The sequence below is a fragment of the Aythya marila genome, assembly GCF_965140915.1.
Source record: "Aythya marila genome assembly, chromosome: 2".
NCBI lineage: Eukaryota > Metazoa > Chordata > Aves > Anseriformes > Anatidae > Aythya > Aythya marila.
In genome coordinates, this window is record NC_139043.1 from 22,495,709 (window position 1) to 22,522,446 (window position 26,738).

The window sequence follows — 26,738 nt, forward strand, 5'->3', positions numbered from 1 at the left end:
TCAGTAGAGACTTCTTGATGCAATTCGTTAGAAAGATAAGATGTGAGTGCTTGGGTTGGCATCCATGGCTAGGGAATGTGGAACACTCCTTATTCTAGGAAAATGGTTTCCCTCAGATAAATTAAAATCCTATTGTTTGGCTGAGGGGGTGACCTTGCACACGGGCGAAAGGTTAAGAGGCAGAAAGGCTTATCCATTTGGCATGTAGGATTCAAAAACAGGCATGCTGCCAGTAAGCTCGAACTGCACGGAGAATGCAATTTTAAATAAAGTTCCTAGTGGCATTTTTTTAAATGAGCAGGAAGTTTTCTTTCTCTAATCAAAACCTAGATAATTTAAATATCTCTTTCTTTGGTAATATCCTGACATTGTCCACGGATAGGGGACCCCCAGAGGAAAAGATAAGTGGTAACGGCTGCCTGTGTCAGCCTGCTCCCAAAAGAGATCATCTGTCCAGCAGACGTCAGAGGGAGTCTGCCTGACAGAGGGGTGTGTGCACAGCAACCAAATTGCAAGATTGGGACCTAAATAAGATTGTAATCTTTGATTCCCAAATGCTGTCATCGCTTTTCTCTGTTTATTTCAGTATGTGACATCTGACAGTGTGCCATCACTAAAAGCACTCGGGATTTTTCTTCCTATATAGTGTTACTGGCTTATTTGAAAAACAACAGCAACAACAATGAAAAACAGTGTTTTTCACTTTTTTGGAGTTTGTTTATAGTATCAGTTCAGTTCTTTCCCAAACTGGGAGTTCATAGTGATCTAAAGAGGGTTTGGGGGTCCAAGAAGTGGGATTGCAACTGCAGAAACAGTTGCCTTAAGGTTGCTTGTATTTCAGAGGAGGCAGCGTGGTTCATAGAGCAGATGGCACAGGAAGGATTGCTCAGAGAAAGTTTAGACTTAGTAAAATCTAAAAAATCAGATTAAGTAGACAGATGGGCTTCTGGATTGGAATGCTAGCATGTAAGGGGTTTTTAGGTCTTTTTTTATTTCACTTTCCCAAATGATAACCTTGGAGATGCTGGTTTTCTTTATATAGCTGACAATCGATTTGGAACTAGAAAACTGGGAGTTACTCTTAAGCAGCTGTTTTCACTGTAACTAGTACTTTTGGTTTGCTCTCATTTGAAAAACAAATAAGATGTGATTGCTGAAGGAAGACAAAGGAATATAAATATAAGAAAATAAATTTAGGTTAGAGTTTCTTGCTTGACCATACAGATACAGCAGCCTTGATCTCTTAATGGAATTTAACCCTGTATTTGCTGTATTCCCACTTAACTGCTATTCCAACTTTGCTTTGGGATTCTAGAAGGCAGGGTTGCAGGGTTTTCCAGGTGCCTTACATTTTTTTAATGACTTTAAGTGGCCCATTCCTGGCTGCACTGTTAGGCAGGGGCAGACATTCTTCTTGCCCACCCAGACAGGGTATCTTCACTAGCAGCCTACCTCCTGGAAATAAGCAGTTAACATGACTAGCTCTTGCCTTGGACATGAAACACTGCTGTAAGAACATGATGGTAGGACACGCGTGCGTTGCAGGTGCAGATTACTCTGGCTCTACCTGTGCGAGCCTGAGTGGCCCTGAGAGCCAACAGGGAACCATGTGCATGCTCAGGTCCAAAAGAGCTGGATTCACTGGTCAGGAGCCACGTATGTTGGGCAGAGCTATCAGCTCAGGCACAGCCTGTTGTGAATGTGGCTGGCCTGTCTCAGGGCATGAGCGCAGTCAGAATTCATCAGTATGATGAATTCTTACCTCTTACCTCAGCTGCCTCTACTTGGCTGCATGGAGAAGAACCACCAGTACCACTGCACTTGCTTCCTTCCTTCAAGGCCTTGCTACTAGCAAAAAGCAAAGCTCTTTCAGAATCTAAGAAAAGAATAATCCAGCTTTAGTAAATAATAGAAAGGACAACACTATCGCAATTATTTCCCACTAGTCCACTCTCGTGAGACTCGTCTTGCAGCCCTGCACTCAGCTCTGGGGCCGGTAGCATAAGAAAGACATGGACCTGTTAAAGCAGGTCCAGAGGAGGGCCAAGAAGGTGATTAAAGGGCTGAAGCACCACTCCTGTGAAGACAGGCTGAGGGAGCTGGGGTTGTCCAGCCTGGAAAAGAGAAGGCTCTGGGGAGATCTCATTGCGGCCTTCCTGTACCTTAAGGGGGCCTACAGGAAAGCTGGGGAGGGACTCTTTGTCAGGGATTGTAGTGATAGGAAAGGGGGAATGGCTTTAAAGTAAAAGTTGTTAGATTTAGATTAGATATTAGGAAGAAATTCTTCACTCATAGGGTGGTGAGGCCCTGGCACAGGCTGCCCAGAGAAGCTGTGGATGCCCCATCCCTGGAGGTGTTCAAGGCCAGGCTGGATGGGGCTTTGGGCAACCTGGTCTGGTGGGAGGTGTCCCTGCCCATGGCAGGGGGTTGGAACTGGGTGATCTTTAATTTCCCTTCCAACCCAAACCATTCTGTGATTCTACAATGCTGTGGCAGAATGAAGCTCGCTCTTATAAGCAGTTCACGTTCTCTGAGTTCATCTTCCATGGTGATTTCAGATCCCTGCCTCCATTGTGTTTCTTGCTTCCTGTACGTGTCCTTCTCTGAGTCCATGTGTCTTTAATTCTGTCAGAGCTCCTTGCGGTGGTATTCTGTAAAACTCAAGAATAATGTATGCTTTATCCCCACTGTTTTGTTGAGAGCACCAGCTGAAAAGTTTGCCAGATATTTTGAAGGACTTTATTCCTTAGCTAATAATGAGTCCTCTAAGCAGCTTTTTAAAATTAAATACTTCTTTTAGTATAGCTAAAGTTTCAGTCTAAGACCTCCATACTAATTTGAGGTCAGACTGATCATAGATCATTTGCTGTCCTTATTCTGTTTGCTTCTTTCCCTTTTTCATGCCTCCTGTTCTTTAAGAAAAAGTGCCTGAATATCTCATCCCAGTTCTGAAGCTTACTGTATAGTTGTAAGTTTTCGTGGTAATCCTGCTTTATAGATTGTTCTTATCACTGCCTCTGTTTGAAAGAGGCTTTTCTTCAACAATTTATTTCCAGTTTAAAGCTTGTGGTCATGCTATTGCTGTGGAAATTAGTGTGATAATGCAGGTTCTGTGTTCATGACTTCACTGCTGCATTAGATAAGAAGAAAAAGTAGCTGCTGTGTGGGAGAAAGCCCTGATTTAAGCAAGTTGTGTACATTTCACACATATGTCAGTGAAGATAATACATGAAAAGAATGTAGAGTTGTTCAAGCTGCTAGGATTTTCTCTGTCTTCTTAGGGAAAAAAAAAATATTAAAAAAAAAAAAGAGGAGGATAAATAGCCCCAGAGATCTAGTGGTAGTTCCAGTCATTTGCCTTTCAAGACGTCAGTCGTCCAGCTTGGGTTATGGCCTTCATCATTTCAGTTTGGAAAGAGCATTTTGGAGACCCTCATGAGATGGATGCAGGAGCTACAGGGTGAGGAATAAATGGATTTCTTCCTAGAGATACTCATGGCTAGCTCTCTTGTCTGAGAGAGTGAGGTGGATTTATGTGCACGGGTAAATTTGTGTATTAATCTGTCTTCATCACTTGATCAATTTTAGTATTATTCTCTGTCCCAGAATTTTGCGTGTCTATAAGAAATTAAATAGGCTTAATACTTACATTATTTTCTAGTTTTCCTTCTTGATTACTATTTAATATTCCAGAGCTCATTGGTTCCTTGTTACGTATGACTGGTTTAGAAAAGGCTAACTTACATGTTAGTGATACTGTTAACCACAGCATTCAGCTCGTCTTCTTTCCTTGCTTTTGTTTTAATGCACGACCCATTATTCTTAGCCACATCTGTTCTTCAACATTGTTTGCTAGGCAGTTCAAAGTGGGAAACATTAACAGCGTAGCTATCTGGCTTTAGATCTATGTTGTCCCTGCACATTCAGAAAATAAAAACTTATATTGCTCATTGTCCTAACATTTGTAAATACATGCACAGTTTGTAAATGCGTAAATACATATTCATTTCTCCTTTGATGAACACGGCTTCCTTTCATATGCACAAGATTTCACAAGTTACTTGTTAGGCAAAGCAAGGTTTCAAAGGACGCGTTCTATACGTGTGCACCAGAGTGTATGTATGCTGTTTTTTCAATATATGTTGTTTTCTTTCGCTACTAAATGCAAAACTGGGAACAAGTCCAGAATCTTTAATAGCTAGAATGTATTTCATGCTGATCCCCTCCAAATTGGCATTTTTCATTGCCAAGTTCTAAAGCGAGGGCTGTGATGATGATGAATTTCTCTAATGGGATTTTTGTTCAGGGCTGCCTGATACTTATATTTTTGTGCTCTGGGATTCAGACAGAAGGTCTCTGCTTATAAAAGGGCCCAATATCTTTCTAGCTGAAATGCCCTTAGGAAATAGGTGCTGATACTTTGAGGGGTTGTATTAGATCATGATGCCCTTTTGTAAATTTTATATTGTCATGATGTTTCTTAGCTTACTCAGTTGTGTCATTTCACTGCTGAAATTCACAACAGATTTTGTTAAGCTCTTTGTTGTTCTTCTTGGTGTTACGACCTGGTGGTTCAGTGCTTATATATATGAAAATAATTTCTTAATTTCCTAATAGGCAGTATTAATATAATAGAACTGTATCCCCAGCTCTGTTCCATAGAAACTAATGTGTTGTTTTTAAATACATATGAAAATGAGGTCAAGCTCTCTTTTCTGGGCAGCACATGAAGAAATGAGTTGCACATGGAGTATGAGCATCTTGCTTGTTAGTGGCTGCATTTCCCTGACATAAAAAGGGATTTTGCAAAACATTGTCTACCACCTTGTGGAAAGAACTAAGCCAAGGGAGGGGAGTTCATGCAAGAATAAGAGAATCTCCAAAGGTGAAGGCAAGAACAAGAGAAATATGAGAATGGGAGAGAAGAGAAAAAGGAGGTAGGTTCTCATTTAGGAGAATGAAGGGACCATGAAGGAAAAAATCCAAGGAGTGGTTTGGTTGAGGCATTGGACTGCTGCCGGGTCTTTTCAGCGCAGCATTGCATTTAAGTCATAGCTATTGAAGAAAGGCAACAGCTGCTACTTCAGAGCATGAGGCAGAGGAACTATTGTGGGGACAGAAAAATATCATCGATACAGAGGCATGCCTTTCCGAGGGACTGTCTTGCACAAGCCACTCCGCTTTATGTAACAAAAGGCTTGTGACACGATGCATGGTTTAGTCATAGGAGTGGACAAATATTGCACATCTGGAAACATTTAAACAAGTAATTAGTTTCTGGAAAAAGGGCACATTACTCAAGTAAGCTGTAGTCCATTGTGTTGGCTTCTGACTATGTGTCTGCAATATGTATGATTCTCCTACTGGCTTAACAATCGCTTTTCCACTGCTTACACTCAGCGGTTTTGTATGGGGAGGGGTAATTCACTTGTGTTGGGAGTGACAAGCAGATAGCACTAGGTGCTGTGACATTTTGGCCCCTTTGGAAAAAGGGCAAGTGAACAGGGAGCCGGGGAGGGGAAGGTGTTTCTCTCTTGTTCACGGCTAGCACTCAGCATCCTACCTGGTCATGCCCTGCTTTGAGGGCAAGGATCTGATCCTGTGAGGTTTCACTGACCTGGATAGATGTCATCAGAGCAGTCTAGTGCCACCTGGGGCAGCCTTTCCTACCAGGATTCAAGATCTCTGGCTGTATCACAGCCTACTTTATTCCTAGGCTCCCCTAGGAATACAGAGGGGTGCCGCACCATCTGTGCCTAATCTATGATATTAGATAGCATGTGTGTATAGAATTATGAAGCTACAATGAGACTGATGTGTTGCCCATCAATTGAATATTGCCTGCCACTGGTGATGTGCTGCCCAGCTGCATAGGAGGGATGTACATGCCTCCACAGGTAGGGCTAGCCAGTTGGGCAGTAATTCGGGGCCAGAGCACGTGGTCTGCCTTGTGACAAGCTGCAGCATCTCGTGCAAAAGAGCAGCTACCTGAAATGGTGAATGGCAGGCCAGGAAAGCAGGTTATACCTGGCACCAACGTGTCCGAGGTCTCTGAGCCCTGTGTCTTCATGGTCGTTAGCGTGCTGGTGCTTTCTAACTGCTGCCTCCTGCAGAAGCTTTTCCAGTGATAATCACTGTGGTTGTTTGTCATTGCAGAAGTAACGCTGAAGGTCCATGTAAGCGATGCCAGCACACATCAGCCAGTAACTGAAGCCTTCATTGAGATTTTTACCAACCAGATCTCCATTGCATCTGGAACCTCAGGAGCAGATGGCACTGCCTTCCTCAAGTTTCAGTATAAGTTGGGCAATCAGCTGATAGTGACTGCTAGTAAACATGCATATGTGCCAAATTCTGCACCATGGAAACCTGTAAGATTGCCTGGTAAGAGACCTTTATTTTTGTTCTGAGGTAAGATTTTGCGTCTAAAGGAAGTTACACAATATGATTTATATGATATATTTTAATGCTTGCAATCCTGGGTGGGAGGAAGAACATCTGTGCGTTTCAGAAGTGCAAGGTTCCTTCCTCAGCTAAGCTGTGGCATCAGGGTTGCGCAGAGATTCGCTCTGCTCCTGCCTGTCCTTGATACAGTGCTGTGTCAGTTTTCAAACAACTGTTGGTACTCTTACAGCTCCACAGAACAGACAGATCTACTCCAGATCTTTTTCTTAATAGGAACTCTGTTTTCAAATGCTCTCTTTCAGCATCTGTGATGTACTAGTTCTTTTCTCTCCTGAGGTATAGCAACCAACTGTTGCATTATAGGCCAGCCCTGGCCTTCCAGTTCTTGGCCATGTCTCATAGAACAGTCTAAATCTGCAGTTGTTATCCAGTTGTAAAGACTTTCTAACATAATTAGCATGGTTAGTTTCTTCAACAGGCAAACAATTACAGTAATAATACTTGCATGCTATTTCTTATCTGAATGCTTCAAAATTTTGTGGAAAATAGGAGCTGTTACATTAGTGGTACAGGAGGGGAAACTGAGTCCTGAAGTGTACTTGTGTACTGCTAAACCAAACAGGTCAAGGGTGCCTTTTTGACCTTGAAACATGACAACTTGATGAAGGTCACATCAGCTTTCATCTGCCTTTCCTCTAATCCCCAATCACAATTAGGGTCCAAGCAGTTTGGGAGTGGTCTCAGACCTGTGTTACATCCAAAGCATACCTGGGCATCACCTTGGATTTGGTAATTAGCCCAGGTCTATTCCATGCCAAGTGTTAAACGCAGTAATATTTAAAATAGCATAAGGCACAGGGCAGTGTTCGGTCCCATGCTCTGACTCTGCTTTATTTATTAATATCAACACAGTGAGTGGGAACATGTGTCTTGCCTCAAGTTCAAGCAGCAAATCTGTGTTTGGACTGGGTAAACAGTTCGAATTTCTTCAAACCCAGAATTATGCTCTACGTATTTCAACATGCCGCTTACTTGTCTGCGTTTGCTTGCTTCAGAAAAGATAGACTGACTTCTTCCATGTTTCCACTACCGTGCTCTGCTATGTTCTCTGTCTGCTTAATGAACCTATAGGGAAGAGCAAGGCTGTTAGGAGTATAATGAACGAATAAGAAGCAACTGGAATGAGTTGCAGCACAGAAGGTTTCAAGTAAATACAAGGAAGCAATTCTGTACAGCAACAGCAGCTGAAGTTTTGAACAGGTTGCCCAGAAAGGTTGTGTTATCTCCACCTTTAAAGATATTCTGAACTGAACTGGACAACCCCATGCATGGCTGAAGCAGGTGACCTCCAGAGCTCCCTCCTAACCTTAATTATGCTATGATTGTAGCTAGAAACTTCCTTGATTTTTTTTTTTTTCTATTTAAATATGCTGAAGTGCAGCTTCCTCAGCATACTTAACATACTTCCTTAAGATACAATCATAAATGATTAGAGCATGCATTAACCTTTCCTTGCCCTGTGTCTCCTATATTTCCTACTCACACCCTAGATCTTTTGAATGCTGTATATTCTTCCATGGGCCCGGAGTTTGTTCAGTTCGGGTTTTTTGTTTGTTGCTTTCTCTTAAATATTGATTTTGAGGGAAGGGAAATAAATATGGTAGTATTGTTTTGGTAAGTCATTGAAGTTTAAAGAGCAGTAATTCTATACGGTTTCCACAAAATCTTTCTATCTACAGCTGAAATCTGAGCTTTACTCAGAAAACAGATTCCTTTCACCTTTAATCTTCTCCATTGAAATTGGTAGATCATTTCCTATTGATTTAGTTGGGAGTAGAATCCTTTCTTTTGCTTCCCCTGCTGTGAACTTAATCCTTTCTTTGATTAAAGAAACAACAAGTTACAACTTGATCCATCTCATGTAGATTTAACAGGTTTGTTCTTTGAATTACTCCTTAAAAGGGCCCTGACACAATAATTCAGACCAAAATACTTAGGCTGTTATTTTTGTGTTCGGCTCCGATGCCTGTTGTTAAAATACTTAAAAAGATCCATTTGTATTTAAATGCCCCCCTTGTGATGCTTGTAACCAGCACAATGTAGAAGTTTTGAAAACTATGAGAGTTTTCTTGTTGCCTTTGGTTTTAATCTGAGTTGAATGATGGGGAATAGGCAGCATATTTAGATCTTGTTTCTGCAGTGTACACCCTTACAGCAGGATCTTCATTTCCTCATGAAAATGAAAATCTTTCATTTCTTCATGAAAATGCCATTTAACAGTATTAGTATTTGTCATTCCACAGACCAGATATACCATTCTGAGCAGAGTTCCACCCATGCCAGTGGTTTAAACTCACGTGCCATTCTGTATGCTGTGGTAAAGGAGATATGGACAGGTTATTTCCACCACCTCAATTGGAAATGACAACCACAAGCAGGAGTAGCTTTGAAAGCTGTAGGCTGATAATGTTGAAAGCACTGTAACAAGCCTTTGCTGAGGGGTCAGGATTCCTCCATCAGAGGCAATATGCATTAGTTGTAACGTTAAGTTGTAACTGATCTCGTGATATTATTGTAGTAGCTTTAAGAATCAAACATTGAGGATTTTCTGTTCTCATAATTCAGCAGAAATCAACTTTTCTCATATCAACCAAAATGACTACTAGCTCTTTACCACTTAAGCAGGAGGATTATTTATTTACATAGTGATAAATGGCAGGAGGAAAAGATTAAGATCTTTTTCCATTAAACTATTTATCAGCAGAGCCATGACTCCAATTATTAACAGTTCATTAATTTAACATCACTTGACTTGTTGAAGTGTTCATGATGCTTCCATGTGTACTCATCTATTTGTTCTTGGCTACACATAGATTTTGCTTTGAAAATAGTTTGAAAGCAAATAAAATTGCAACTGTTATTCCATATTCAGGACATTTAGGGGAGAGTGATGTTACTGAGAAGCCCAGTTCAGACTGGGTGGTAACATCAGCCAAAGGAAACCATGGGGAAGGATGGTTCTAGGAGCAGTTCTAGGAGCCTGCTGGGTTTCTGGTGGGGAAGATCTCACCTGGGAAGCAGTGGCTCTGCAGAAGACATGAGACATGGTAGGTCAGTGGTTGAGAACAAGCTCATGATGCAGCACTGCAACAACAGGGAATAATCTGTAAAATGAGGAAAAACAAAGTCTGAGAAGACTGGGTGTACCATCTCAGCACTTCTTGGTATGGCCGCTCTGAGAAATGTGTGTCTACATGTAGTTCTGGATCTGCAATTCAAGAAGAAAGTTTAAAACTGCAGGGGTATATAGAATGATTAAGCCATATAAATATGGCTTACAGGGAAACACTTGCTTACAGGGAATAATGGAGTAATTTGATCATAGTCCATCAATGCCTGCATAGAAATGAGTAAGAAATCTTCTGTCTAGTGGACTTGTGTTGTAAAGATGATCAATAAATTTCAACAGGTAGAAAGACAGTTTAACAGCCATCGTAATTTGTTCCTAGAATGCTGATGTTGTGGTGTATCCTTCACCACTGGACACCTTTAAAGGAAAACTGGATTGCTTTTCTACAATGTATTTTCTAGTTTAAGCACAGCAATTGGATCTGAAGCAGTAATTAATTCAGAGAAGGCTGGAGTAAGACTAGATCTTGAAAACATTAATTTTTATTTTTTTTTAAGTACAATATGCAGCCTTCCTCTTACTTCAAACACCTGTATTAGAGTTAGAATAGTTCAGTTGGAAGGGAACTTCAAAGAACATCAAGTCCAACTTGCTGACCCCTTCAGGGCTGGCCACAAGATGAAGCATGTCACCGAGGACATTGTCCAAACGTCCCTTGAGCACATACAGGCACGGGCCACCATCTGCCTCTCAAGGAAGCCCATCCCGGTGTGTGACCACCCTCATGGCACTGACATTTCTCCTCACACCCAGCCTGGCCTTCCCCTGGCACAGCTCTGTGCCCTTCCTCCACCCTGCCATCGCTCACCAGGGAGCAGAGGCCGGCATCTTTCTCTGTGCCTCCCCTCCTCTGCAGGCTGTCCAGAGCCATGAGGCCACCTCTTGGCATCCTCTTCTCCACACCAGACAGCCCAGGTGTCCCCAGCCTCTCCTCACAGCACAGGCCTTCCAGCCCTCTTACAGCCTTGGTGCCCTCCTCTGGATGCTATCAAGGCCCTGAACATCTTTTTATATTGTGAACTACACACAATATTCAAGGTGGGGCAGCACCAACACTCAAATGCAGCGGGAGGGAGGATCACCTCTTCTGGCCAGCTGGCTGTGCTGTGCTCAGGGCACCCCAAAATGGGGTTTGCCCTCCTGGCTGCCAGGGCACGCTGCTGGCTCACGCTGTGCCTGCTGTCACCGGCACTCCCAGGTCCCTTTCTGCTGAGCTGCTCCCAGCCACTCGTCACCCAGCCCAGGCCTGGCATTGCTCCATCAGCTGCAGCACCCGGCTTTTACCCTTGTTGTATTCCATGCCACTGATCTCTTGTATAAAGCAATGCATGTTAATTGAGAGGAAATTTAAAAACCGTCAGAAAATTTGAAGGCCTTGTGCTTCTATTAATCAGTTCTGGAAATGTTTTCATCAGCTCGTGCTCACTTCAAAGTGGGCCAAGCACCTTCCAGGTGCAGATGCAGGATAGTGCCCAGGTATCAAAAACGCCTAGTCTGCATTAACTTCCTGCTCTCCTTCTGCCCTTGAAAGCCATGCATGAAGTGCGGGCAGATATAACTCCTGCTCTTTTCATGGGTGCATATTTTGATGGATGCAGGAATCAGGTGTTCTCAGTAGCTAATTCTGTGTGTATTTCTGGTCTGCTGGGTCTGAAAAGTTTGGCATGATATTATGTCATATTTTTACTTTCCAGATATGTATGCATATCCTCCCAACACCCACACCTACCCATCCCCTTTAAGGAATGTGTGTGCCCAGTGGCAGAGGAGGCCTTTCAACACAGACTTCTTGCAATAAAGCCATTTATTTGTCCTCTTCCATACCACATGATAGATTGACACTAGTTCTGCTATATGTAGAGGTTCTATAGTGTAGGTGGTGTCTCAGTAAGGACATGCTGTATTTTAAAGCAAATTATTCAGGCTTATTCACCATACTTTGCATTTCTGTATGACTTTTTATGTAAGCATCTCAAAAGTATAAGTTTCATTAAAATCTTTCTGAGGTAAGAAGTGTAACCATTTCACGTCAGAAATAATTCAGCCAGACTTGAGTTAGTGTTTCACTCATCTTTATGTAATGACAAGTCTTTCTGTGGAGCTGGGAACTATAACCTGAAACCCTGCTTTCCACTGTACCCTTCTGTACTCGGACCTACTGTGCATGGCTTTATCGGGAATCAAAGTGTAGAACATACTGTTTAGCTCAATAATAATTACCCTGGCAATTTAATTATTTGGTTTAGAAAATGCATGTGATTTCTCTCCCATATATAATATGATTTTAATAGCGTTGGTTGCCTGTATTTGCAAAAATAAAGAAGTTCTGTTGTTGTTGGGTTATGTTTCTGAGCATTCGAGTATATCCCACTTAAACCAATTATCTTCTACAGTATTCTCTTCACTGAGTCTTGGCCTTCTTCCTGAACGCTCAGCTACTCTAATGGTCTATGATGATGTAGTCCAAATAGTCTCAGGATTTCAAGGTAAGCTGATTTTTGGAAGTTGGAATTGAAACTTAAATGATATTTCAAACAAAAAAAAACAAACCTGCCAGCCTCATACATTTTGAACTCTATAGCGTGGGTGAGACTAGTATTTCATATGGGATTCTTGTGAGTTCCCTACAGAATGTTCCTCTCTGGAATGGTTTTACTGAATCGATTAATAGTGAAATTCATCCCTAACTGCTGTGACTAGGGAATCCAAGTTACTTGGTAATAAACAAGTTTGAACTTTAGTGTGCCATTTGAGAGCTAGAGATTAAATTTCTTTTGCTGTCTGTTAGATGTTAGATCATCTAACCTCCTCTGATCATCCTACAGTACATGTTTTCTGATGTTCTTACTATCTAAGAATTTTCTCTAATTTTTTCTTGCCTCCTACTGTGAATGCTAGAAGCATAGAAAAATTGAAAATGCCTCATATGATTGATAATATATAAACTTGCTTTTCTTAATTAATTCCTCTGGACCACTTAGCAGACTGCCTGCAAGCCCACATACTACAGTGAAACCCACTGTATTAGAAGAATAAAACCTAGATTCCCTTTTCATAAGGCAAAACACAAAAGTAAAAGAAGCTGTAATATCAGCCCAATGAATATGCTGTATTTTCTGAACTGCACAGCAGAAAATCAACATGTTCATCTAGCAGGGATCTGACCTAACTTAGCCCGGCTGATCTGATATGCTGAGGTAAGTCTGCTAACAAAAGAACAGAACTTCCTAAAGATACCTCAGTGAGACAAAACAAAGGGTCATCCTTCCTGTGAGCACTCTGTACATAAACTCTGTCCTATTCACATCCATTATGAATACCATCATTTTAAACTCTAGCAAATAATAATAAACAGGGGAATAGTACCTTCAATAATACTGCAAGATAACCTTGTTTTATCCGAGGGAATATAATTCAATTATGCCTTCCTAACATCTTTTTTTATGGTTAGAAACCATCCAGACACAATAGGCTTTTCATTAATGAGAGCACTAGATAGGACTGAAGCTGGAAAAGCACTAAACAAATTACATAGCTGATGGAACGCTCAGAAGGAGCTAGAGAACAACACAGCTGTGGTACATAAATTCTGCAGCTTGAGAGCTGACATTAGATAATGGGGTAAATTAGATGGACAGTGGACTGTGTTAAATCACAAGGGATTCCATAGGACAAAACACAAAACACTGTTTACCAACAGTATTCTTCTAACATTATAGAGTAAATACTCGTATTCTTATGCAAATGGCTACTATTACACAATTCGCTTAAAATAAAAATATTCTTTTTTTTTTTTTTTTACAGCTTCCTTTCTTAAAAAAAAATAAAAATAAACAGGGACACTTAAGGGCCAGGGAGACATTTAACTATCAGTGAGACTCTTAAATATTTTCTGTGTAATCTTGCTCCCTGGGTGAGTTGATCAAGGCTGTTCCAATATATTAGAATAAAGTAACTGATTCTGCTGGTATAGCAGAGAAAGAAAATAAAGAAAGAAAATGTTACCCAGAGTATTCTAAGAGTTTGAATTTGAACTCTTATTCTTGCACAGTAAAAACTATTTTATGGGACCAACCCACGCTCCTTTTCTTGGGAATTGTCCTGTGATGAAACCTAAATGAAAGACAGCCTAGACATTGTACCAGTGTTTGAATGGAACCTCTCTAATCATGATCCAAAATCCTTGTGACCTAGTTTTTCTCTGTTACTTCTCCAATTTATTTCCTAGTTACTTCAAGCTGCTGCAGAATAGTTGATCAGGAGTTACCTTAATGCAAAAACGAGAGCAAAACAGAACTTATTATACTAGGCACAGACTGGGAACACTGGTGTTTGAGGCGCCAAAGGAAAAGAAAGGCATGTCTAGTACAGTAAGTTACCAGTTGCTTTTGAATAATTAAGCAAGCAAGCAACTTCTTATGCAATTGAGAAGTTTGTCTGAGTAGATGCAGCCAACTTCATGTTCATGATAGCGTTACATCCATTGCTGCATCCTGTCAGTAACTGTGAGAGATAGAGCTTGCCAGCTCAGCCCCTAGGTCATTTAAGTTATTTAATAGCAGCACAGTGACGAGCTGAACTTCTGCATTCAGTGCATGGGAACTGTATCAGTACCCTTTGTCTTTCTTTGCCATACAGGCAATCAGAGCATGAACTGATTATATTTCAGATGTTACTTCACATAGATTGAAGCTAAACTGTTGGTGTGGTGCCACGTGTCACACATTCCTTGTGGCAGGAGGTGCCTTACAGGAACTCCTTGAGAAGTTCACTGGCAAATGGAAAATGACAGCATGTAAATCACAGTTGGTATGTTGACAAGAGGATGCCTAAAGAAGATAAGATTGGTGCTAAAAGCCCTTTCCCTTATGGCACTCACCAAAATGGAGAGAGCTCACGTGCCAATTTTATAGTAAAGTGTATTGGTTTTAATTTTGTTTTTATAAGTTAATTCCCATGAGCATCCCCAATGGGGAGAAAGGGACATTCCTGGACAGAGAGGGAGGACAGCTTGTGGCAGCACAGCTTGAGGGGAAAGCAGCATTACTGATGTAAAGAAAACCCTACCTGGACACCCAGTCTTCACTGGATGTGCATTCACTTTAATGCCCAAATTTCCAAGCATATCCTGTTGAATTAAGCATCTGAGAGGTGAATGATTCTCTTCCTGTTTTAAGAGAGAGGAAGAGCAAGATGCAAAGGATGAGTAGCTTGCCTGAGGTCCTGGACTTGACCTCTTAAAAGGAAACCGGATTCCTTGGGGCATTTCAATATCAAGGATTTTGTTAATCTAGGATGTGAATTAAGTGGTTATTCTGTACCAATTATTTGAATTTATATGCACAGGCTAGCTACAAAGGAAGCTGTTCCTCAGTAGCTTCCGCCTTAAAATTTGCATCCAAATTTATTCCTGTGCAGGTTTCCTGTCAGTTTTGGGACTTAGCCATGGGAACATTTTGCGTTGTCTGTAGGGTTCAAGAAATTGAGGTTTCGTTTTTGAGTTTTTCTCCCTTTTTAGTTATGATTTGGCAGCTCATGGCTCTCTCAGTGCTACTAAATAATCCTTTTTTAATAGAAAACTCCAGAACCTACCCATAAATTGTTGTGGTAATGGATTCAACAACAGTTATTTTGTTGTTAATTCTTAATTACTTGGATCTTCAGAAATACAATGCCAATTCTTGGCAACTTGAATAATTCATCTTAATCAGATATTTAGTCAGCAGAAAATCCTACATTTTTACATTGAACTGATAGTGATAATCTTAATACTATTTTTATTGTTGTGGTTTTTGCTGTTTTGTTACTGTGGATGCTTATCCATATGGGACACATGAACCCACAGCAGTGCAGTCAGAGATTTGTGAGTGTTTGAACAGATGTGCCCCTGAGGAGCAGCAAATGATTACAATATTGTAAAGCACTAGGGAGGTAAGTCTTTCCCAAGTTCATTTCAGTCAATTTATTTAGTCTTTTATATTGTTTTCCATTTACACCTAGAAATTGGCTGAGAGAGATTTCTTCCCGTTTCACAGGTGTGTTGTTTAATGACTATCTTAAACATTTAAGAATACTGCTAGTCTTGAGATCCTGCTGTAAATACCTTAAAGTTTAAGGAATTTAAGGGGGAAAAAACAAACAAACAAACAGCTTATTCTTGCAGAATTACTAAAGAAATGACAGCTAAACAATGATCAGCTTTTTGAATACACTTGCCTGCCTATTTGACAATTTTTGTTGGCCAACACAAAGCTTGTTCTGTTTTCTCATAGCTAGAACTCCTGCTAGAAGGTAATTCAAGAAAAGATGCCAGCCTCCTGGTTAATGACATTGGCAGTTGTAACATTTAAGAGTTGAGTCAAGCTCTTTAATCTTTATCTCAGTGAAATGACACACAACCTGAAGCTGCTGCTTTTTTTAGGAAAAGAAGCAAAACTGTTTTGAGTTGTCATCCTTGAACCACGTAGTCAAATACAAATTAAGGAAAGAACTGCTTGCCTCTTGATTTTAAGCTGTGGGGGGAGTGTGCAATGAGTATTCAACAAGAGCTCTGGGGAACACAATAGATTCTGATTTAAAAATTAATTTGCATGTAGCACACAAACTTGCAGATGGAGTCTTGCTGTGTGTTGCTAAACAGTATTAATGGTGAGCATCCATTGAAAAAGACTATTGACTCTGTAATCCAGGATTTAAATGAGAGATGAAATAGCACATGATACAGTCTTAAATCATGTTACAGTAAGACCCTTCAATTAACAGCTAGTGATCCTGAAAAAAATGCTAAAACTATACAAGACAGAGGAAAAAAGAAAAATTACATGCCAAATAATCTGGTTCTGTTTAGATGTGTACTTTGCATGGGAAAGTATGGAAACTGTTTTCACCTGAGCTTTGTCAAGTGAATCTTTTTATCCAGTGGTTTAAATAAGAAGTGACTATTAATGTCAGTGGTAGAGACAGTTATCATGGCACAAGCTATATAAAAATACAGTGTGGAAAGTACCCGAGTTAACTGAGACTAGAATTGTAGTTTCTTAGAAAAACACTTTAGAGTGCAAACAATTTAAATTTCTATATCAAAAGAAACAAAGCGTAAACAAAAAAATGATGAACAGGATACTTCCCTGAGCTTTCAGATGCGCTACCTCTGAATTTGATTTTAATTTCAGTGACATTCATTGAAAGAAGCATGTAATTAAATTTGAAGTGATCCTGGCAAATAATGTAGTCAGAAAAGATTCTGACATTAGATGCTTGAACAATTTTCCTCAGTAATGCTTCTAGAAAAACAGTAACAATTGCAAAACAAATGTAGAAGTACTGTTTTTCCTCCATGTGCTCAACAGCCTTCTGATGTCTCTGTCCTTCTCAAGCTATTTTAATTTGTAATGAAAACAATGTATATGAAACGTAATGAAAACAAATGTATATATGCTTCCATAAATGTGAACTCCTAAATATTCTGCCCACTTTGGATATAAAGACACTTTTAATTTTTTTTTAGGTGCACGGACTCAGCCACAAGTTCACTTTCAGAGAAGATCTGTGAAATTACCAGAGAACACTAGCTACAGTGATTTGACAGCATATCTAACTGCAGCCAGCTCACCCTGGGAAGTGGACAGTTTCCCTTATTTGCAGGGATTAGATGGAAATGGAACAGGTAACCCACCACTTCGGTTTTGCTCTATTTTCAAATCGGTCAAGGTACCAACTCTTGACTGTATCAACGTCAAGATTCTGTTCCAACAGAATTTAGATAACATTATATATTCAACTGTCCTATCAAAATTCTGTTCTAATGAGCAGTTTTCACTTGGCAGAATTCTTATGGTATTGACATCAGCTGGTTCTCCTGCTGATAATCATAGTTAAAGGAATCAGTCCTCAAATCAATGCAGAGAGCAAGGTCCCTCCTAAATGGGACCACTGAATAGCAAAGATGAAGACTTGGCCTTGGAAGAACAGAAAAGTTTCTTATACCTGTAGTGTTAAACTAAGTCTCCAAATAATGTCATTTTGCATGTGCACATACAAAAACAGATCAATGTGAAGGGGCAAAAGAGAATTTAAATTGAGAATGCAATAAAGTTTCTTGTTGCTTTTTTATCTAAAAATATGTATATCAAGGATTTAATACTCTGTTGTATTAAATCTAGCTTCAGCAGAAGCAAAATTCAGCAAAATTCTTCTTGCACCAAAGGGAAAACACAGGCAGTGTTAAATTCAAAGCCATAATGCATTTTATGACTACAACTGCCTGTTATTCTTTTTCCACTTCTCATTGAGTCTGAAATAATTGCTGTTATGTAGGCTAGAGAAAAATAGATGAATTGGACACAGAAAGCTTCAAATGCTTAAAATGTTGCAAAAAGAACAACATGTTCTCTGTGTCTGTATTGGGTTAGAAAGAAAGCAGTGGACTTGCAGTGCAGCAAAAGAGAGTGAGATTAGTGATTAGGAAAACCTGCTGTGGTGTAGGTCATTCAAGCTATAGAATCAGTTGCTTGAGGGTGTTGGACCGAATTAGAAAATCACCTGTCAGGATGGCAGAGGCAGAGCTGCTTTGAAGCAGGCTAAATAACCCCTTGAGGTCCTTCCTTGCTGTTTCTCAGGATACATTTACTTGTGATGTTTTGATCTAGGTGACTTTGAATGCTAGGTCATGCGAGTAAAGGGTATGTGACTGAGCTTCCTAGTTCTTCCTTGGGGTGGAGGGAACAGGAACTAGCAAAATAAACTTCCCTTTCCCTTTGTACATATCTGAATATCTCTTTTTTTTATTACAATTAGAAATGTGTCATCTACCGTACTCCAACCCTTCTGTCTGCTTCAGTGAATACATCTCATCCTATCCCTTCATCTGTCGTTTCCCCACTCTCATCTTCAACCTTCAGTTTCCTCTGTCTGTTTATACTCAAACACAGTCTAATATCTTTTATCTCCTTCTAAAATGAAGGGACATACCTATCACATTCGTCCCTCTGTATACTTCCTAATCTCCTTTATTTTTATCTCTAAACCCACTAAACAAATTGTTGACAATGTGTGGGGAATTCCTCTCTCCCAGTGCTTTTCTCAGTGCTCTGCAAACCAGCTTCCCACACTTGCATTTATTTAGTGGCGTTTTGGCAAGGCCTGTTTTCACATGATCACCACTCACAGGAACTACACAAGTAGGACATCGTCTTCCTTCTGTTTTACCTCCTAGCCTCCTACGAAACAGATGAATGCACCCTTAGTTTTTTAGTCTTCTGTATGCTAGCATGCACAGACTATGAAAGGATCTTTTCTGTTTGAGCATGTTGTCCTGGATCTGACCTTTGTTAACCTTCAATTAAAAGTGTGTGCCAAAAGATCAAAATGATCTGTAAAGAAATGAATTCTAAGAGACTGAGAAGAGTCTTGTCTTCTGAATATTGTAGTATCTAGTACGGTAGAATATAAACTATGAATACATTATATTCATATATGCATAATGGAATAGGGGAAATGCATTCTATTTTTAGAAGAAGTTTCTCCTGCTGTGGAAACATTAAACTTCAAAATCTTAACCTTGGATTGACTTAATTTTCTTCAGCTCTGAGTGACTTGATGAAGATTTCACCTGAAAAACTTCTGAAGGAATAAAAAATGAGACCAGCACCTGGGAATTAAAAAGAAAAGAATAAAAATATGTATAAATTTTAGAATTCTTAAGCAACTTTGCTGCCTCTCCACCCACCTACTACTCTACTGGTCTTTCACAGAGTATTAGTAGGTCTGTGGACTTCAAGAGAGGTCCTCCTGTTTGTTTAAATCATCTCAGTTCTCTGGCTCACTTTTATGCAGTGACTTTGCAGTTACTTTAACTAAAACATATTCTCTATGAATTCAACAGTTTTTGTTTAGTTTTATAAGATCATAAGTGGATGTTGAAGTAGTAATGTGGGCCAGTGGAGATTCATTGCGTGAATCAGCATGTTCCAAACATAAAAGTTCAAACAATTTTGCTGCAAGTCGTGATAAGCCTGTATGGTGTTAGCTTATTGTTTGTATTAGTCACCACTTGGAAAGCAGTAGGATGGTTTCACAAAATATCCTTTTAACCAACCTAAACAAAACTTTCCATTGTTTGCAGGGATGGACCAAGCTGTCCAATAATCATTAGTCCTGCTGTTTTTGTAGGCTGTTTCCTTTTCATAAAGAGTCAAGTCTACGTCACAGTGGATTTTCCTCTGATTTTTTTTTTAGAGCTCTTTACAGGTCACCAGATGTCAAAAATGGAAATAAATAAATGAAAGCTGACATTTATTGAAGTCCATTCCCATTTAATCTGTGCGTGTGCTTATCAGTTGTATAGCATGTGAGGGTTTCATAAGCATTGATTTTAATTTACCTTCACAACTGAAAGGAGACAAACATATCTTTGTAATGAGCATTTACATACTGTACAAGATGGCAAACTGAAGGACTTTTTATTCTTCTTGCCAGAGATCAGTAGATTTCAGAAAGTTCTTTGTCTTCTAATCTAACTTCAGCCCAGTACTGAGCAAAGTGTCAGCGCTCCTAAAGTAAAAAAATGTGAGCAGTGTCTCATCCTTAAGATGCTTCTTTATGGGCTAGATAATGCATTTTTTGCAGACATTGAAAGCAGATAAGATTTATCAAGACAGGAATGAAAGCAAAATTCAAAAACTTCAATATGTAAAAATAAGTAAAATATAATTTAATTGTAGATATTGATCTAAATGCTTCTAAAATCTGAAGTTGCACTTTTTGTCATTAGGAATTTGGATGTGCCAGAAAGGGATCAGGTCGTGGTGCTTTGCAAGAGGAACTGATTTCTCTGATACCAGCGGGAGAAGCTTAGTGGCCCAAGTCCAGTGACTTGGGGCCGGGCATCAATCAGACAGAAGTTACAGGGACCAAGTGATCATGAATAAAACAACTTTCCCCACCAGTTCCCTCCTCTCTTTCTGCTTCATATCCTAAAGCTGTAGGGATGTGATACCATGCACCATTGGAGCCTGTAATATAAAGGCTTGGGTAGGTTGGCACCTCTCCTCGGGTCCCTATTTGAATTCTTAAACCTTATTTTCTGTTTGTTTTTTGTTTGTTTGTTTGTTTTTCTCTCTGTTACCTGTGTGGCTCTCTTACATGGCCATCTTCAGTGCTCCTGTTTTCTTAAAACTTTAATCCCTCTGCAGGACATGCCCCTGCCCCTCGGTTTGTGGCAGATCAAAGCTGAGTGTGTGCCCTTGTGTGTGCTTTCATCCGTCCTTGGCCTGTCAGCTGGGAAACAGCAACACTCCCCTTGAAATGTGGGAAAAATGTGCGTCAAAGTAGATGCTGTTGTAAACAAGCCACACGCAGAGTTCCTTGTGGTTATTTCGCATGTCTTCAGCTTGGCACCTCTTGCAAAATTCAAAGAATTTAAAGTTCTTGGGGGTTTTGAGGAGCTCTGTCTATTTTTCCCCTGTGCCACCCCTGCTCCTCCAGCCTTTTCCTGGTGGTGTCTTTACTTTGGTGAGCTGACTGCCCCTGAGAGGCACTGAGCTTCACAGAGGCCATTCCTTAACACTTACTCACTGCTAGGAGACATCATAAAGGTCTTAATGCTGTTGTCCAGCACTCCCTCTGCTGTCTTGAACAGATTTGCCTTAACGAAGACTGGCACCAAGATACTACATATTCCTGAGGACGTCTTGTTGTGACTTGGTGTAGCTGATGGGCACACCACCTGCGTGAAAATGTGCTTGCACAGGCAGTTAGTGCAGATATCAGGCAACAGGATTACAGGAAGGGTGTATAATCTCTCTCTGCCAACCAGGCACCCCAGCCAGGCTCCTTTTCTTGTGTGCAAAGATCAGCCCCGCAGCAAAATTAGCAGCTGCACAACCACCAAGGCCAGCACAAAGGAGAAGGCAGGGCAGCTGCTTGTAGCAGCAGTGCGGACCCAGATGGGCTCAAGCCCCTCGCAAAACTTCCAGGTCCATGCCTTTGGTTTAGACTTCTGCAGGTATTGCTTTGAGCTCCAGATCTTCTTGGTTTTAAGCAGTACCTGAAGCTTTTTTCCTGAATACCTGAATACATCTTCCTTATTTTTCTGTCATTGATTCATTTGGTTGACCTAGCTGAAGGGTTATAACATTTTTTTAAACCGCATTGTTGTGAAGTAATGCCCATTCGCATATAGTTTAAATATAAAGAATACTAATAATCTTGCACAGATAAGATAATACTATATATCAATTTAGCTTGGTTGGTTTCAGGTGGTGTTTTTTTTTGTGTGTTTTTTTGTTTTTTTTTTTAAACCCTGATTATGTCTGTGATACCCGTGTGTATTAGTTTAAAATGAATGAAGGTGCAAAAATATATACAGGAGAATTCACATTGTATTTTTCTTGTCTTTGCTATTTTTAACTTACTTAATTTTGGAAAATTCCAAAATATATACATCTTGGTGAATTTTGTAATGTAGGGCAGATTAATACTACCTTCCCTTGAGAAATGTCAGTCCAATGCTGTGGTGTTGAACCACATGAGTGTGTCTTAAACTTCAGGAAAGTCTGTAGTCATAATATTCATTCATTCTCTTGGTAGGAAACAGCACTAGGTATGACCTCACCCCTGTCACTGCGGTCAGCGTTCACCTTCTCAACAGCGATGGGACTCCAATCCCAGTGAATGGCCCCATCTATGTAACAGTGCCTCTGCCAACAAACAGCAACTTGAAGCACAATGCACACGTTCCAGCATGGAGGTTTGACCAAAAATTTGGTAGGTAACATTTAACTGTGCTTCCTTCGATGGCTTCGTTTATCTGAAAATGATGTCTCATTGCATTTATTATGTTATATATTGAAGTTTTCACTGGAATGTACAGAAATAGGTTTTCTGTCTAAAAGGAGAGAAGACAGAGTTTTATTATTCAAATAATATGTACTGTATATGTAAATATACTTGAGCAGTATGAGGTGCCACTTCCAGACAAAAATCTTTTGTAAATGTAATATTTTACAATTATTAAATATTTTACATAAAACAATTTTGAGAGGACTTGATTTCAGCCAGAGACTGAGAAACAGACATAACGGCTGCCGCACTGAAGTGGAAGTCTGGAGAAATGGAAACTAGCCTTATCTCTGCCACCAGTCAGCTATTTGACCTTTGGTCCATCTCTTTTCTCTGTGGCTCAGTTTCCTGTCTGACAGATAGGAAACATAATACTGACTCCTTTTGTAAATCACTTTGAGGTTGACTAATACCATCAAGAAAGTACGTGTAGATGTTTAAAAAAAAAGTCATGAAATATTTTCAAAGGACAAAAAGCCTAATTAACATGATCTGTAAAATGTTCTCGTTTTTTTTTACATTGCAGAATAACTTTTGCTGTAGTGAGCGGGATTTCTCCAGAAATCTGTGTTATAGGATCTCTGTTTTTTTGATATAGGGCTTATTTTTGTTTAGGGTTTTGTGGGTTTTGGTTTGGTTGTGTTGTTTGTTTTTTTTTATTGATCTGTTTTGTTTTCATTGCTAGCTGGTATACCATGCTGGCCTTCTTTATACCTTCAAAGTGTAAAGAATTAAGGGTATAAGTCTTGTCCTGGTGATTCTACTTCAGTTATTCCATTGTACTTTCTGAAGTATGTACCAGATGGTTGCTAAAAAGAAGTCAAGGAAGAAGAATGGAAGGTGAGAAAAGCGGAGGCTGTGAGATAGAGAGAATGAAAAAGAAGCCAGAGATGCAGATCATTCCAGACAATCAGTGGAGCTTTGTCCCTGCAAGGCAAAAGTTTGAGCCAGTTTATGATCACATCCAGAAGCAGAACTAGCCTGAATCCACTCTGTTAGGGGAAGGGGTAAGAGAGAGGTGAGGGGGGAAATAGTGTTTTTGCTTCCTTCCTGCCTCTGTTTGCTGAAAAAGGCTTCTTTTTTTTTTTTTTTTTTTTTTTTTTTTTTTCTTTTTTAAATAGCATTCCTGCTAAATCCTTTGTCAGGAATTAGATGTATTAGAGAGTACAGCAGTAGGATTTAATAAAGAGTAATTTTGAACACAGTACAAAATTGAACAGTAGAAGAAGAGTGATAATGGATTCAGGGTTCCCCTTAACTGAGGAAATGTTGGTTTTCTTGTTGTAAGTAACAGTAAGTTTTACTTACTTTCTGCCTGACACTGATTTTGATTTGTGATTCTAGAAAGTCTTTTGTTTTCCCTTGTTCAAGAAGAGGCTGGTAAGACTGGCTCATGTTTGCCTTCTCCACAAGAAGCAGTCCATCCCTAATCCTTCCTGTCAGCTGCGTTACAACCGTAGCATGCCTCACTGCTAGTTACTCACTGCTAGTAAAATGGCTCTGATTTTGATTACGGAGCTTTCTCATTTATGGCCAAATTTCCATGCCCCTTTGGTGAGGCCTCCAAAGCTCTCTTACAATGGAAGATGTGTTTTTACTGTTGCATATAAAAAGCTAGTTACACTGTTACATGGAGTATATGTTAGTATAGATAAATATGGGCTCATTAATTAGTGGTGCAGCTTGAGGCTCCCAATCTTGAGACAAGTTCAACCTTGTTTGCTTCATGACAAACTGCTGGAGCACTTGGGGTGTTGTGAGGAGAAGGCATGAGGACTGCTAAACAAAAAGCATTTTTTGTCAGGGCTCTTGACTTCACAAAGCCACGGAGAGGAAGGTATTGAAGACATTACGCTTAGGCTCCAGCTCACACTTCAGCTGAAGTAAGCATCTTTCCATGCAGCCGAAGACATTGAACAAAGGCTCATTTAAGCCCCGATTGCAGCATGCCAGTTCTAGCAGAATTTTGGCCACATCCCAACCAATTTAAATTAGAGCAGCCTAATTTAATAAGTAGAGCAGCTACTCTATCTTTTGCGGGCTACATTCGCACCCTAAGGGCTGTCAACCTAGCCATATGTAGCGCGAACGCGGTGGTACCCTGTCATTCCCCGTGCCTGTTGTGCTTGGAGTCTGAAGGGAGGAGGATGGCCGATAACTGGGATGGCTCCATGCTGGAGAAATGTTTACCAGGCAAGTAAGTTGGTGTAACGTTTGCATTGCCGGATCTGTGCCTGCTCAGGATAGGCCCTCTAACCTCATTATTCTGATTTTGGCTTTCATTTCAGGAGCTGTATTTTCAGTGTTAATTATGTTGTGGTCTCTCCTTAATAGATTTTCAGTGGCTTAAATTTTCACACTTGTATCTGAAAATTGAGTAAATGCCAGAGATGGAAAACTGTGAATGTATTACGAGGCAATAATGCAGTGCTTCTCTCTAGCGTATTTGCAGTACAGTGGGCGCTTGTTCATTCAAGCCATTGTTTTTGTTCAGAATCCATGTGGTTGTCATCATTACTGTAGGAAGTGTAATTTCTGCTCTAAAAAGCAGAAAAACTTTTTCACTTTTAGGGGAGGGAGTGGAGAAGGGACAGAAACACTAGAAATGTATTTCAATTCTTAGAATCGCATACGTTCTGCTGAGCTCATGATGTACTGGTATAAACCCAGTGGCATCTGACTGGAAGTGCAGAGATTTTCATAGTTTCTACAGAAATTATGCGTATTTGCATATTACTGCAGCCAAAAATAATTAATGGCTTCTTAGGATGTTTACCATAAACAGTCTGTATTTTCATTGCCACAGTTTCTGTCTTTTCTCCAGGAAGAACTGGAGAGAGAAGGGGGAGAAGCAGCATAGTTTGCTTAAGGCTGAGGGTAGCTCCACTGACACTGATGAAACAGCCAGCCAGAAAAAGCAGGCTGACACCAAGATAAGACAATCTGCTGCATCTAGTTTATATTGTTACAAACGAGATGTTTCATTACAAAACAAACTTACTGCCTTGCCTGCATGGTGAACAAATTAAAGCACTAATACCTTTGTGAATAATTAATGAAATGAAGAGCATCTAACTATGCTCTGGAGAAGTTTTAGGACAAATGAATGCATTCAACCTTGTTCTTGTGCTGGAGATACTCTGCCACCTTTCTCTGCAGCAATTCTTAGTGTTGGTAATAGGCACAGGTGCAGTGATATTGTGGAGACATACAGTAAAATGCAATTTCATCATTCTGCACTGTTGATATACCTGTATCTCTCTTGGATCTCATGCACCACTGGAAGAGTGCTTATATTTCAGTTTTGAACATAGGAGATACGGATTTTCATTTTTATAATCAGGATTGTTTAGTGATTTTTGTTTTGTTTTGTTTTTTCCATTTTCTAAGTCCTGTCTTATTTCCCTCCAAACTCTGAAGTGGTTGAAAACTTTTCATTTTTTTCTTTATCCTTAAGCAGATGTTTGGCATCATGACTTCCTCCTTGTGTGTTTGCCTTGATGTCAGTAGGATTTACAGCAATATACACCAAATTTCTGTCCCAGACTTCTTTCTAACCTTGTCCATTTCTGTCAGAAATGAATACTACAGATCCCAGTTGAAATTAAACTTTTTACCTCCTGCATGTTCTCCAGCTCCCACCAGCTTGGCTGAATAACACAGTGGTTGTTCAGCTGTGTTCTCCTCAGCCACCATTGGAATGGTTTTTTGCTTTATGCTAAGGTGTCCATTTTTCATTTGAATCAGTGAGCAAAACTGTAAGACCAGAACTCTTCATTTCAAGTTCTCACTTTCATCCCATGTGGTATGGAAGCATTACATTGCCTGTAGAGTACTAGATCTATATCTAGATCTGTATGAATGACTTAAAAGTATTACTAAATACTACAGATTCACATAATATGGAAGTGAAGTTTATTCTTTAGTGACAGTACCAATGCATCTGCTTATTTCTGAATCCAACCAAGTAACAAGAAAATATTTTCAACACTTTTCAACAGTGTATGGCAAAAGACTCTTGGAGTGAAGGAGATAAACCTCCTCCCTTTGTCTCCTCACTCCTTAAAATGTGTTCCCTTTTGTGCAGTAACATACATGAAGTTCAGAGTACTATTTCTCTGTTCCTGCTCCTCCCCAAACACTTGTTGTACATCACGGACATGACCTTGTGGGGTTTAAATTGCTAGCTTCTTCACAGGGGAGGAGATTTTCCCCAGTGCCTGAAAGCTCAACCATGTATTAATGTAAAGTGATAGCAGAATATGGAGACAAGTATCTTGGGGAACTCTTTTTATAGCTTTAT

At 40.0% G+C, this 26,738-nt stretch overlaps 1 protein-coding gene across 3 annotated transcripts in view; it reads left to right on the forward strand.

Annotated features, from left to right (window-relative positions):
* FAM171A1 (family with sequence similarity 171 member A1) overlaps window positions 1-26,738 on the forward strand; it is an 87,581-nt gene that overhangs the window by 43,863 nt on the left and 16,980 nt on the right. The window contains exons 2-5 of one of the 3 annotated variants that reach the window (XM_082754878.1): window positions 6,157-6,384; window positions 11,989-12,081; window positions 17,103-17,261; window positions 22,184-22,360. In XM_082754878.1, coding sequence (XP_082611004.1) covers window positions 6,157-6,384; window positions 11,989-12,081; window positions 17,103-17,261; window positions 22,184-22,360 — 657 coding nt within the window. Of the gene's footprint in view, window positions 1-6,156; window positions 6,412-11,988; window positions 12,082-17,102; window positions 17,262-22,183; window positions 22,361-26,738 lie in introns of those variants that run through there. The other 2 variants (XM_082754880.1, XM_082754879.1) reach the window with 2 other exon arrangements.